Source organism: Gadus morhua, chromosome 18, assembly GCF_902167405.1.
Source record: "Gadus morhua chromosome 18, gadMor3.0, whole genome shotgun sequence".
In the NCBI taxonomy this organism is placed as follows: Eukaryota; Metazoa; Chordata; class Actinopteri; order Gadiformes; family Gadidae; genus Gadus; species Gadus morhua.
In genome coordinates, this window is record NC_044065.1 from 18,107,686 (window position 1) to 18,121,435 (window position 13,750).

At 46.8% G+C, this 13,750-nt stretch overlaps 1 protein-coding gene across 1 annotated transcript in view; it reads left to right on the forward strand.

The window, feature by feature from the left end:
* Positions 1–12,200, forward strand: part of nrg3b (neuregulin 3b) — a 200,913-nt gene extending 188,713 nt beyond the window's left edge. The window contains exons 6-9 of the mRNA XM_030339965.1: positions 1,528–1,654; positions 5,569–5,684; positions 7,370–7,561; positions 11,529–12,200. Coding sequence (XP_030195825.1) covers positions 1,528–1,654; positions 5,569–5,684; positions 7,370–7,561; positions 11,529–12,126 — 1,033 coding nt within the window. The 3' untranslated portion in view covers positions 12,127–12,200. The remainder of the gene's footprint in view (positions 1–1,527; positions 1,655–5,568; positions 5,685–7,369; positions 7,562–11,528) is intronic.
* The last annotated feature ends 1,550 nt before the right edge of the window (positions 12,201–13,750 follow it).

A 13,750-nucleotide genomic window follows, 5' to 3' on the forward strand; every position in this document is an offset into this window, starting at 1 on the left:
TTGTACGATTTTTATTGTTATGTTCCTTTTAATTATTTCTATATTTTTATTTTAACACAATAAATACACAAAACCTATAGTTTAGGGAAGTGTTTGATACTCTTTTTTGGAAATGTTTTGGCTGTTAGCTAAGGAAGCACCATAAGGATATGAACTGCAGCGCAACTGGGGTCCCTTATTATTTTATGAGGGGTTAATTAAACTTTAATCCCAATCTCTTAAAATATAAATTAATCTTTAATCCAATAAAAATGTAATCCAAAAACAAAGAAATGCGCTCATATTTCATGTTTTCATAATGAGCGAACAAAAAAAAACATTTTCTCTTCCTTGTAGATTTTATTCATCATGGTGTTAAACCCTGTTAATAGTTAGAAGGAACAGATTAGAGAATAGATCTAAAATAGATCAATACATAATGGGCATTTTCTTGAAAATCTTTGTTGTGTTCACATAACCAAGTAGGGTAGCTTCCAGGTCGAGTATGCGTTTGACACCAATCTCTCCAATCATTGTTGGCTTTCCGAATAACCCCGTTCAGGATAACCATAATGGTGAAATTGAATTCAGTTATCCTTCTCAGCCTTACTCCAAAAGTTCCTCTCATTTCCTCCACTCAGAACATTAACACCATGGCCATGTAATGACCATTGAATGCCACATTGGCTTCATAAAAAAAAGTTGCACGTTCAAACAGTCACTGGTTGACAGGTTTTATGCTAATGCTATTTTGGTAGCGGCCCAGAGCACTTTGCTCAAATGCCATCCAAACTTCCAACTTCATTTCTGTGAAAGAGTTGACAGTTTCTCTTCAAGTCTTTTCCCCCACACCACGCTCTCTAAATGGCTGAGACCCGCACAGATCCTTCTCCTAGATATCTAGAGATGGACTGTTTTGACTGATTCATCATTAGCGGTAATTGAATTGCAAACTCTATGTAAAACACAAACTGAACATCTGGGGCAGTTTCTCAAACTGGGTATAATTACTTATTTGTGCTTAATGATTTACAATCCTTTTTTTTTTCTTCTTTTAAATTACAACTAATCGTTATCTACTTTACTTTACTTTTCTACTTTCTACTTTTCTCACCCCCTTTCCTCTCTCTCTCTCTGTCTTCTTTTCTTTCTCCCTCTAATTATCTATACTCTTGGTCTCTCTCTCTCTTGTTTACTCTCTCAATACCCCGCTCTCCCCCTCTCTCTCCTCTCTCCCCCTCTCTCTCCTCTCTCCCCCTCTCTCTTGGTCTCTCCCTCTCTCTCCTCTCTCCCACTTCTCTTGGTCCTTCACTATTTTTCTCCACTCTGCTCCCTCCCCTCTATCTCTACAACTCACTCCCTCTCTCTCTATCCCACTCTCTTCCTCTTTCTACCACCTGTGTCTCTCTCTCTCTCTCTCTCTCTCTCTCTCTCTCTCTCTCTCTCTCTCTCTCTCTCTCTCTCTCTCTCTCTCTCTCTCTCTCTCTTCTCTTCTCTTCTCTTCTCTTCTCTTCTCTTCTCTCTCTCTCTCTCTCTCTCTCTCTCCAGGGGCCACAGAGAGAAGCTCCGGTCCCAGTTCTCTGAGAGTCGCAGCCTGAGGGACTGTAGCTTCGCTCCTCCCAGCGTGATGCCCAAATCTAGTCCAAGGCTTCAGTACGGCCCCCAGCAGCAAAAGGTAACCCCTCACTCTGCTTCTTCATTATTCACGAGAACCATAAATATAAACACACCTCAAGGTTTTATTTTTATTTTCTTTCTCTTCTGTGGATGGATGTCCTTGTGTAACCAAGCAAACAAACGGTTTGGCAGGCGAAGCCCGGCTTTTAAACACGATGAGCTCCATCTGGGAGCCTCCCTTTCTCTGTGTCTACAACACAGCTCTGTAGCAGAGACAGAGGAACGGTTATCCTCACAGGTCCTCGTTGACAGCAGTAGTGCTCCTGTAAGCCCCGCCGAGGGAGACCGAAAAGAAGGCAGCTAACCGTCACGATGCTGTCTGCTGAACACCTGCGGTATCAGTGCACAGGCCCAACGCTGTGGTCAGTGTTCTGCACGTCTGCGCGGCATCGTGTGTCTTTGTTGGTCTAAATGTGGACGGTAATCAACAGTATTTGCACATCTGGACGGATTAGCTAGGTATTATGTACACGTTGGCATATTAGCGCAGGATAACACGCACCGCTGATAAATAACATTTGCTGTAAACCTTAAGATCAGATGAACACAATCTCCAGCTGTCTTGGGGATAATGTGTGATGTAAATTATTGCGGCGTGAGTTACGGGATTCTGTTGGTAGAGGTGAGGATAAAATGAGCTGTAATGAGTGGTACCGTAGAGGAATGTGAAGGATTAAGGAGCTAATTCCTATAGCGTTAAAGAGAAAAAGGTCATTTACATACACACAATGTTGTCATTTGTACTTGTTGTGCAGTTTCTAAAAGTATCAAGTATAGTATAGTAAAACATAATTTGATTGATATTGTTGCTTTTTTCTTCTCCCACAAATAAGGTTCCAGGTCTTTCAGACACTGAATACAGACACAGGTCGTTCAGAGCATGTAGGGGTTAGACGGTGAATACAGACACAGGTCGTTCAGAGCATGTAGGGGTTAGACGGTGAATACAGAGACAGGTCATTAAGAAGCAGGTATGGGTTAGAGAGTGAATACAGAGACAGGGCATTAAGGAGCAGGTAGGGGTTAGACAGTGAACACAGAGACAGGTCATTAAGGAGCAGGTAGGGGTTAGACAGTGAACACAGAGACAGGTCATTAAGAAGCAGGTAGGGGTGAGACAGTGAACACAGAGACAGGTCATTAAGGAGCAGGTTGGGGTTAGACAGTGAATAATAAAGTAAGTATGCATAAGAATGCTAAATGATTCACGTATATAATGAGTTAAAAGGGAAGAATGTGTGGTTTGGTGTCGAGGACTATGGTATTTGAGCCATACTGATGGAGATGTGGTTGATAACTGTACAAGGCTGGGGAACACTTGTTCCTAACCTCCTTCAAACCAAGCGCCTCTTTCTATCCAGTGGCTTGTTTTGCTGCTCCACCCGATCGCTCTATCTGGCCGTCCCACTGAAGACACTCTGGGGGGGCGCTCAGCTATATTACCGTCACAAAGAACGTCACGCCCTATAAAAATTCATGCTCTTATTTCTTCCCTTTGTTCTCTCTAACCCATTTCCGTCTGTTTGCTATGGCTCCCGCCGGGTTCATTAAAATGCAGTTTCTTATAAAAGTAGAGTGACCTGTCCATAAGGACACATCAGTACAGAACGGGCAAAGGCCTAATGAAACGCTGTGGTCGTGTCCACGCCATTATCGCCCCACGCCTTATCCCATACCTTACTAATAAACATACCATCATTAATCATGATGAACCAGCCCTTTTTATGTTGGTGTTTAAAAAAACAACAACACGTATTGGCTTATACTTTGCGATTAATGTCATTTGCATTTTGTCTGCGAATACAATTTCTACGAGTGGTGTAGAGAAAAAAAAACAAGTTCAGTGAGAGACGTGTCTGTATGTGTCTGTGTGAAATAGATGACATTGGCTACAGTGTGGCGTGCGATCCTTTCATGAGCTGGTTATATTTCGTCTCTCAGATCGGTGTTGTTCTCCCAGGATTATCCAACATCCCTAAGTTTACTCCGGGTCAGACCTAGAAGTGTGCCAAACGTCGGGCTTTGGCTCGTCGTCAGTCCTTGATGTGAGCGCAGTCCGTCCACCCCTCGGATACCTCCCCTACCAGGGGAGGGGGGCGACGCCTTCCTCTGGACTGGGAACGAAGGATGAGGGAGGGATGAGACGGAGAGCCAGAGGCTAATCCTCCTCCCCTCTAACCGGCCCCCCCCGGGGGCGCCATCCAGCGGCGTTGATGATGTCCGAACAGACTTTAGTACGGGGGGGGGGGGGGGGGGGTGAGGATGACCACAGACAGAACAGCAACTACTGTTGGCCCGACAGTAGCTGGTGGAGGATGATGTTTGCGGTTGGTCAGAAGTTATTTTATTTGCTTTTATTGTTCTTGGTTGTTATTTAGAAAAACTTTGTGTAAATATTTTTTTCTGAGATTGTTTTTTGGATCTCAGATTAAAAGATCTAAAGCTTTATTTGTCCCACAGGTTGCCACATTAGAAAATTGTCTTTGAATGAAGGCAATTTGTGTTTGAAATTGTAAATAATTATACTTGAAGAAAATACTTTTGTTTTGAGAATGTATATACATTCTGTGTTTAACAAGTTCTTCAGACCTATTTGGCACCAGTAGTTGATTTGCCCATAACTGAATCAGGGAAAAGGTTATGATATGTTGGTAACGGGACGTTACATACTTCCCCTACTCTTTAAAGTCCTGAGCGTGCAGAGGCCCACTGAGTCAAGCACCGTGTCGTAAAACTTGATGGAGCGGTTTAGGGATGCCGAGGGGCTAAACCCACAGACTCGAACCACGTAGGAAATACGCTGCCTTGTTGAGACTGCCTTGTGATTGCCACCTGTGGTGCTATGACCTTCCCTCGCTCATTCAACCCACTTGGTCGGTCTTTACATTTACATTCCGGGGATTTTACTGACGCTTTTATCCAAAGAGGCTTGCAACCTTTTCGTGCACACGTTCCCACAGCGACGGCGGAGTCGACCACGCAGGGCGACGGCCCGCTCTTCAGGAGCGGTCAGGGTGAGGCGTCTCGCTCAGGGACACCTCGACACTCAATCGAAGTGGCAACCTTTCGGTTACCCGTCAACCTGCTCTGCCTCCTGAGCTACTGTCGCCCCCAGGTCTTCAGTGTCTCTAGCCCATAAAAGCACAAAAAATCCCAGAAACACTAAATTTGATTGCAGAACAATGAGAACATTGAGATAGAGTGGAAGAAGGCGTGGATCTGGCGTGGGATGAGCTGATGGTGTCGGGACCCCAGCGCTGAGTGGGAGGGGTAGGGGCTGTGTTCCATGCCCCTCCCTGCTCATATCACTGTGGCATTAGGCGTTGCTGTTTTTTGTGTGTATTTATAGACAGAATTACGCAGCAAAGATGCTTTTCTCTCAAAGGCTTTGTTTTTCTACCTGGCTCATTATGGCTGGGATCAAAATGTCCCTTAAACTGGTTTTATCCTCCCTTTCTCTCTCAGATGTTTTATTTTCCTTTGTTCGGTTGGATTGTTCTAGAAACAGGATTACGTTTCCCAATTTCCTCCCTACAATCTGAGGTTATACTGAACTCGCGACGTACCAAAACAAACAAACTAATTTCCCGAACGTTGAGTGGTAACAACAATCTTTTTCCAGGGCTGTTTTCCGTCTTCTTTCCAAAGGTTTGTAATACGTGTTCAAATAAAAAACTCTTTTTGATTAACTTTGAGAAAGCGGTGCACTGTCTCTCTGCTACAGCCAGATCCAACCATGTACCTTCAATTCACTTGTCACTTGTTGTTAGCATTCAGCAGTGCTAAATGCTAAACCTAACGCAAATGTGATTCTAAATGTCTCAATGTAACGCCCTGTGACCAACTGTCAGGTGAACATGCTGTGTAGTTCCTACTCCCCCTAATCTCTCTCTCTTCCCTCTCATCTCCCAGTGGTCACATCCTCGCACGTCCGTGGTGAAGGTTGGCGGTGGCGTGGTGCCCGTCTTGCCACCGCCCCTGGCTTCCCCCGCCCTCACCAGAGCCCTGGCAAAGGTCAAACGCTTCAGGTATGTGTGGCGGTGGCATGCTAGGTAGGTGGAGGCAGAGCAGAGCACAGAGTGGAAGCCGGGGGGGCTAATGGTGCACTGTGTCGCACACGATAACAATCAAAGGACGTGGAGTGTTGCGGTTAGGGGGTTTGACTCCCAGACGAGGTGTTGTGGGTCGAAACTCCAACGTCTGGAATCCACTAGGTAGGAGCCCTTGAGCCAGATGCCCCTAACCCCCGCTGTCTGCTCCTTACTGGCTGTGTATCTGAATCCACTGTATGTCGCTTTGGATAAAAGCATCTGCTAAATAGTGAATATTAATTGCAGGGCAATTGCAGAGCTCTCCCTTTTCCCAGCGCGGGACAAAGGTAGCGAGTTTAACTGCTGTTATTGTAAAATGCAACAGCTGGAGGATAAACAGTACATATTTGTGTGTGTTAAGGTTAATAAGGGTGTTAACGTAGATCATCAAATGACAAAAACAAAGAGATAAATGGACTCATTCGGTCCAAATGCCCCGCTAATGCACTGCATTTGCCGTTTATATGGACTGCTTTGCTAATGATATATGGCCTCGGTTCTGTTATCACACTCTTTCTTTTTTCTGGTGCACTTCAGTCCGCCAAGGGTTTCTGAAAGGCCATAGACTATTGGAAATGTAATCACCTTGAGTTATAGAGCTTCAGAGTTGCCCGAAAAAATGTCTCTTCTGGCCCCGATGTTTAGGAGACATTTTGGAGGGAAATTAGAAACGCGTATTAAAATGGATTCGTAGCGCTGTTGCCTAAAACCTTGTGCGCCGGAAACCTGAATTGGCATTGGCTCTAAATCTGAATCCGAGTGTTTAGATTAGTCCAGTTGGTTTGCTCTCTTTCTGCTGACTGATAATTAGGTTTGCAGAGGAATCAATAGAGTGGGTCAGTGTGCCCATCGTGGTTTTTATGGTAAATTCAATACCCTGTGTAACCGGTTTTAAGTGTGTGTTAATCTGATATTGATCTGAACTGAATAAGCGTAATCATAATTGATCTCTATTGGATTTATGAGGGTTTTTTTGCTCCAAATGCCACATTCATTACACTAATTATTAGCATTTGGTTCGGACGGTTTGTAAAGCTAATAAGATAGCTTTACATTTAGCACGCCACATCAGCTTAAACAACAGTGATGAAAAAGAAAACATGCTAAATGTATTCTGCTGGTGGTTGTACATTTTTGCCATGTGAAATAATTGAAGCTAATGAATGCAAAATAAAATATTCAGAACAAACTCCCTGTCAACTGTAAAGGCTTTCATGGTAGGCCTAGTAATTCAGGGGGACCCTGATGAACCCAACTGACAAACCTGTCGCCTTAAGTAGTTCTGAATAATAAATAAATCTGATTATACATTTATGATTATAAGCATTTGCAGAGCATTCCCTCACTATTTGCTGAATTATGCTTTGCTACATATCAACCAGCTTATGCTTACTTGCTGCTTTGGCAAAACAGGTTATGTTTATTCGGTCAACACAGAAAAAATTCTCATTCTAAGTCTTGAAACCGGCGACAACCCGGTCTGATGACACAGCGACATGACACAGACATGCGTGAATAACCACCTTTAAGTGGAACAGTGAATCAGTTGTCCAATAGTGAGTTTCCTATTGATTAGAATGGATTGATCGCTCTCATGTCGGTGCCTCTCCATCTGCTCATAGGAGCAGCTCACTGTCAATCAGTCCCGCCCAGGAGTGCAGGGGCGGGAATAACTGCCAGATCCCGCCCACCTCCAGAGGGAAACGCAGCCTACTGGATGGAGCCAGGGTGAGTGGGCGGGCCTACAGCCATCTCGATGAGGCAGAGGTTATGAGGTCAGAGTTCATGGACCAGGAGGCGGAGTCTTTACGGAGGTGAGATCCTGGTGCTCTCAAGTGTCTTTGTGTGTTTGTTTTCCCCGGATGCGTTTTCACTGTATTTTTTTATTGGTGTATTTTTCGTTGCGATTGCTATCACGAGGTTGCTAAGACAAAGGCAGTTGCTAAGATACCTCCAATGCAGATATCATAGCAACACTGTCGGGAATGTTATTGGTGCTAAATAAAAAAACAAATCGAACCGGATAAATGCGTTTGCCTGTCATAGTAAATAATTAATAGATTAATTCCTGCTTTAATCTGGTGAGATTAATATTGGATTTGGTTTTGCACACACATAAAACACTATTGACTTGAACTATGACAATGCATTTGATTGAAAAGATAAATAGAATAGAATTGTTAAAAAACAACCAATCAAATATCTCAAATGTCTACCTCACACTGTAACAGTAAGTGAATTGATACTACAAGATTCAGTTGAAAAAGCATGCATGCTAATGTTGGCTTCTGGCGTTTCTATGTACACCTTGTTGTTTTAGTATTTTGTTGTAAGTGAAATTAAAGCGAGCGCCTGCTGTCACTCTGGATCTCCCCATTGAGGAGGGAGTGCATGGAGCCCGTCAGAATGTAGCATCTCGGGCAGGACGAGGAGTTGGGCGAGCTTGTTTTCCTGTCAGCGTTCGTCAGAAGCGTTCCTTCCCGTCTGCGGTGGGGAGCGGGGGGTCCGGCGGTTATAACAAGCTCGCTTACGTAACTCCCCAGGATATCCCAGTACACGAAATCTGTCTCACTCTGGTGCCATTGTTGGTAGAGTTGTTGATGTGACTCGCTCTGTTTTCCTTGTCACTTGGAGATGCATAATGGAAAGGACTGCGCAGACATGAAGAGAAAAAACTGAAAATAACCCCGCATAAGAATTCTGAAAGCATTTATGGATCGCCGCTTTAATTATTGAACAGAAGTACTTGTTTTATTTACCGGTGGCAGGGTAGTGGAGTATCGAGACAGAGACGAGACCGGCCAGCTTTGAAGCTTAATTTTCCCCGTAACGGTTATCAACAGCAACGATGGTGCTCCAATCAAAGATGTCCGTCACGAAGACAGAGTGTGTGTGTGCGTGTGTGTGTGTGTGTGTGTGTGTGTGTGTGTGTGTGTGTGTGTGTGTGTGTGTGTGTGTGTGTGTGTGTGTGTGTGTGTGTGTGTGTGTCTGTTCTGCCGATCCCCCCTGATCCTCTTGTCCTGTCCCTCTCCCCATCAGTGTGTCAGGGTGATTGGGCGTCGCAGCATGGCTGCCAAACCCCTTGTATGACCCATTTCCATACTATTTACATTTCAGACAGGACTCTGAGGAGAGCACTGCTGCTCTCAACAAGAAGTTACACACACACACACACACACACACACACACAAACAGACACATAAACAAACACACACGCACAGACACACATGTACATACATGCATGTACACGCAAACACACACACACAGAGACACACGTGCATGCATACGCGTACACACTCACACATGCATGGATATACACCCAAACACACACACACACACACAGACACACACACGTTCATGCACACACACAGATGTACACACACAAACACACGCACAAATACACACACACATTTAAATGCACACCCACAAACACGCGTACATGCACTCATGCCCACTGACACATTTCAAACCGACAACACCCTGGCACCGTGGATTCTTTCACAAAAGAAAAAATAGGAGCAAACACCCAAACAAAATCTAGCCACTACAGCAGAATAAATGGGGCTCTTAGCTTGCGGTGCGTCAGAATTAAACATGGGAGGACATCAATAAGACGTTTCTAGAGGGGGAGTATCGACAGCCCACTGGTCGGCCGACAGCCCCGGCCTGCCTGGCTCAGCGGCCTTTCTAGGTGCTTCTTGTGTCCTATTTCTCAACTCAAAAACAAGTCAATGATGCAGCCAACACCACCCCCCCTCCCGCCCCCCCTCCCTCCCTCCCTCCCTCCCTCAGCCCCAACTACTCCTCCCTCCTCCTCCCGTGTTACCATGGTGATACCCTCCAGTCCCTGGAAATGAGAAATGGGAGCTGGATAAGAGCGGGAAAAAGATGGGAGAAAGGAGAGACGGTACATGGAGGGCGAGAGAGCAGGGCTCTGCATGATAAAGAGCAAGGGTGGGGGAGGGGGAGGGGGGCCAGAGAGGGAGGGGGGAGAGGGAGGGGGACGGCCCGGGAGGGAGGGAGGGAGGGAAGGAGGGGAGGGTAAATCGACCACAGAGAGGCCGAGGAGGAGACAAAGCAGGAGAGAAGAGAAATTTTTAGTTAATTTTGAGGTTTTCTTCTGCGTCAATGTAAACAGCTGTTTTTTGTGTGGGTAGTGTAATGTGAGTGAGTGTGTGTGTTTGGTTGTGTGTCTGTGTGTTTTTGGCCCTTTGAAAGTGAAGTGTTCAGTGCTGGGGGCTATATTTAGCGCGTTGTGTAAACCTCCTCTGGACTCACCTCTAATTCGAGGGTAGACGAGGGTGTGTGTGTGTGTGTGTGTGTGTGTGGGGGGGGGGGGGGGGGGGGGGGGGGGGGGGGGGATAGTTTGGCTCTTGCTCGGTTTACGCTACAAACAAACCTGGCAGAGCAGTCAATAACACCGGCTCCCGCGTCCTGATGGCTGTTGTCGTCGCCATCAGGCCTCGGTAACCACGGCGTTCTCCGGTCACACACCACTGAGCCGCCCGCGTGTGTGTGAGCGGCGCCTCTTCAACCTCGTTAGCGACGGGCCGTCTTTCCTCGCTAATCTCTGTTGCACCTCTCCCTGGTTCAATTAATAACGCCAGCACACAGATGTATACACACACACATATACACACACACATACATACGCACACACACACACACACACACACACACACACGCACATACACACACGCACACACACACACACACACACACACAAACACACACACATATAGACGCATACGTGTACACACACACAAACACACACATACACACACACACACAAACACATACACATACACACACATATAGACGCACATGTATACACACAGACACATACAAACGCTTTAATTTACATTGCCAAACAACTGTGTTATACACACAAACATACACGCACTCACCCACACCTGTGCTCACGTTATGATGCATTCAGGTCCAGCGATGTTGGAATTCTGTCCCGTCACTCCGCTTGGGGCGTGCGTTATCGGGGCGAGATGTGTGCTGTTTAATAATAACTTTCATATCCGAGCCCATGAAGAATCGCAGCCACCCCCGCAAAAATCCAATTGGGCGATGCGTGCAGGAGGCACGCTCTCAAACACAGCCGCACGCCGGGTCAGAACCCTCCAGCCGCCAAGCCCCTGAGCTTCAGAGAGATCGCGAGAGGGGCAATCGTTCTCTGTCAGACATGTTCCACGCAGCTCACGAGTGGAAGATGCACATGCCAAGGATAGGAATGATGACACAATAGTGAGGAGGGTGAGTGAGTGTGCAAAAACGTTAATACATACTGTGGCTGTTGCCATGGTACCTCTTCTCACACAAACATGCGCAGGATGTATCCACGGAGAGCGAGTTGGATGAGGTTTTTGAGAGACTGTTTATCAGAGAAATGGGGTTTTTCTAATCTCAGATATCTCACACTATTCTGTGGTTGGAAAGCGAAACAGATAGGAGGAGACAGGAGGTTATTTGGAAGGTGACTTCCTTTACTTTTACTCTGTTTCTTACTGTGTTCTCCCAGATCTTGCTGTGTACTTCCAGATCTTACTATGTTCTTCCAGTTTTTTCTGTGTACTTCTAGTTCTTTCTGTGTACTTCTAGTTCTTTCTGTGTACTTCCAGTTCTTTCTGTGTACTTCCTGTTTTTGACTCTGAACTGTCCCAATCTCTGGTCGTACTCTGCTTCCTTCCTCTGGTCGATCTACTTCCTGTCTCTCCACCTGGTCTGACTATGTACTTCCTGTGACTGACTTTGTGCTTCCTGTCCCTTCAGGTGTGGCTCCGCCGGGGGGGGGGCAGGCGGCCCGCTCGGCCGCCCCTCGCTCTCTCCCTTCAGCTCCAGGCGGGGCTGGACCGAGGTCCCGTGCACGCGCCTCGAAACGGGGGCCGCCGTCCGGCCCGCCTCCCTCCGCACGCGCTCAGTGCCCATCATCCCCTCCCTTCAGGCCCCTCCCCCGGGGGGAGAGGAGGGGGGCGAGGCGCTCCCCGACGGCGGCCAGCCCACCGTAGTGGCGGCGGCGGCGGCGGCCGCAGACACCCACAGGATACCGGCGCCTGCGGTCTCCGTGGCGACGCCGGGGTCCGCGAGGAGCGCGCTGTCGTCGCCGGCCGGGTCGAAACACAAAGCGCTGCCCAGCGCCCCGGCGGCGGCGCCCTGGTCGCAGGGCCGGATGGACGCCGCGGGCAGAGCCACGCGGTGCGGACGCCCCAGACCGCAGCGTCCGGGCCGCGCCCCCACGGCTCTGGGGCCGGCGCGCCCGCGGGGGGAGGAGGGACACGCCGGTGAGGGCAGAGCGTCCCGGGAACAGGGAGGTACGGGCCCCGGGTCGGTCACCAGAGGGGCCTGGAGGGAGGGGCCTCACGCCAGCTGATTGCATTGTTGTCGTCACGGCGATGCGTACAGACGTTGGCGCCGATAAACGTGGACACTTCACCGTGCTGCCGAGGTCGGTGGGAAGGGAGGGCCGGGGGGGGGGGGCGGGGGGAGGAACCTGAATCTGCTTGACAATACGGACCAATCACAGACGGCGACGGAACTCGTGGCCGTTGAACATTGAACGATGGTTATTGATACAGATAGAGACGTTGGACCCTATGAACACGAGAGACATGCACAAGCACACTGTTGTGAATAAATGTGATGTTATGACGAGGACCTGAGGAGCGGGAAGACCTTTCGTGTTGGAGCTTGATTTAAATAAAAAGAAAAAAAAGAGTATTGAAAAATGAATTAATGCCACTATTTAAACAGAGCTTCTACTTAGAAACCAAAATAGTGTGTAATCTCTATGTTGTTTCTCTATTGTAAGGAAATGAAATTATATATGTCATATAATATATGTCCTATAGACATATATCTATATTTGACATACAATTGTGAGAAAATAAAGACTAAGATAACAGTGTTAATGATCTTATTTTTATTGTTTTCATCACGTGTCAGAACTTGAGTGCTTTTTCATGAATTTCATTATATACTGTACAGTATATTAAATTATTATGCATCATAAATCACATTCCTCTGCTCTCCCAAACATTTTTATATTTAGGGGAGCAGAAGAATGTGAATTATCTTAGAAGTTGATCATGTGTACATTTTGACTGATGGACTGATTGATTGACTGATTGATAGATTGATTGGGTACTGGAGTAAACAAATGCAGAGCTGCTGTGCTTGTGACGCAGACTTTCCTTCCATCCCATAATGTACAGAAAGCAGCTCAAGGCCAAATGATCCTGTGGCCACAGCAGGTAAGTATGTCTCTACGCCGCTGCCTGCACCAATACTTCTGAGTCTGCCAGATTCATAGTGTGAATCTGCTAATTCACTTAAAGTAAACCACTTTGTCTCTGTCATGTGAAGACGACACAACGTGTCCAACAAATGAACATTTGTGCAAACCTCCTCCGCTGGTGCATCATATATCAACCGGGAAACATACAGCAGGTAGGTGATTTGATGAGTGTTTGGAGAGGCGTGCGTGAGGTGTGCGGCCACGGTCTCCATGGGCTACGCCTGTGACTAAGAGCCCTAAGACGCACCTACTGCAGCTGTTACACAGAGATGGAGCATCTGCCTTACCTCGGCCATTGTTGGCTTTGTGGACTGTGTGTTGCCGTGACGACGGCGGTCATGAAGTATTTAGTCACTGTTCTCTGTTTGTTTCTAGTACTGCACACGCATGCACATGCTATCATGTGCATACACACACACACACAAACACACTTCCCCCTTTGAATAGCATACACAGCATAGTATTAGAGAAACGCTGAAGGTCAACCCTAATCAACTCATACAAACGAAACAATGCATCAAGTGTTTGTGTGGCTGCAGCATGAGTCCTCACAACACAAACACGAAGACACATAACACGTAAAACACACATAGCTACACACAAACTTACAGCCACATGCACAAACACATGCACTACAGCCAAACAAATTGCATTCAGCTCATTATTTTTCAATCAGCCATTAACAAGCTGAGAGAAATGT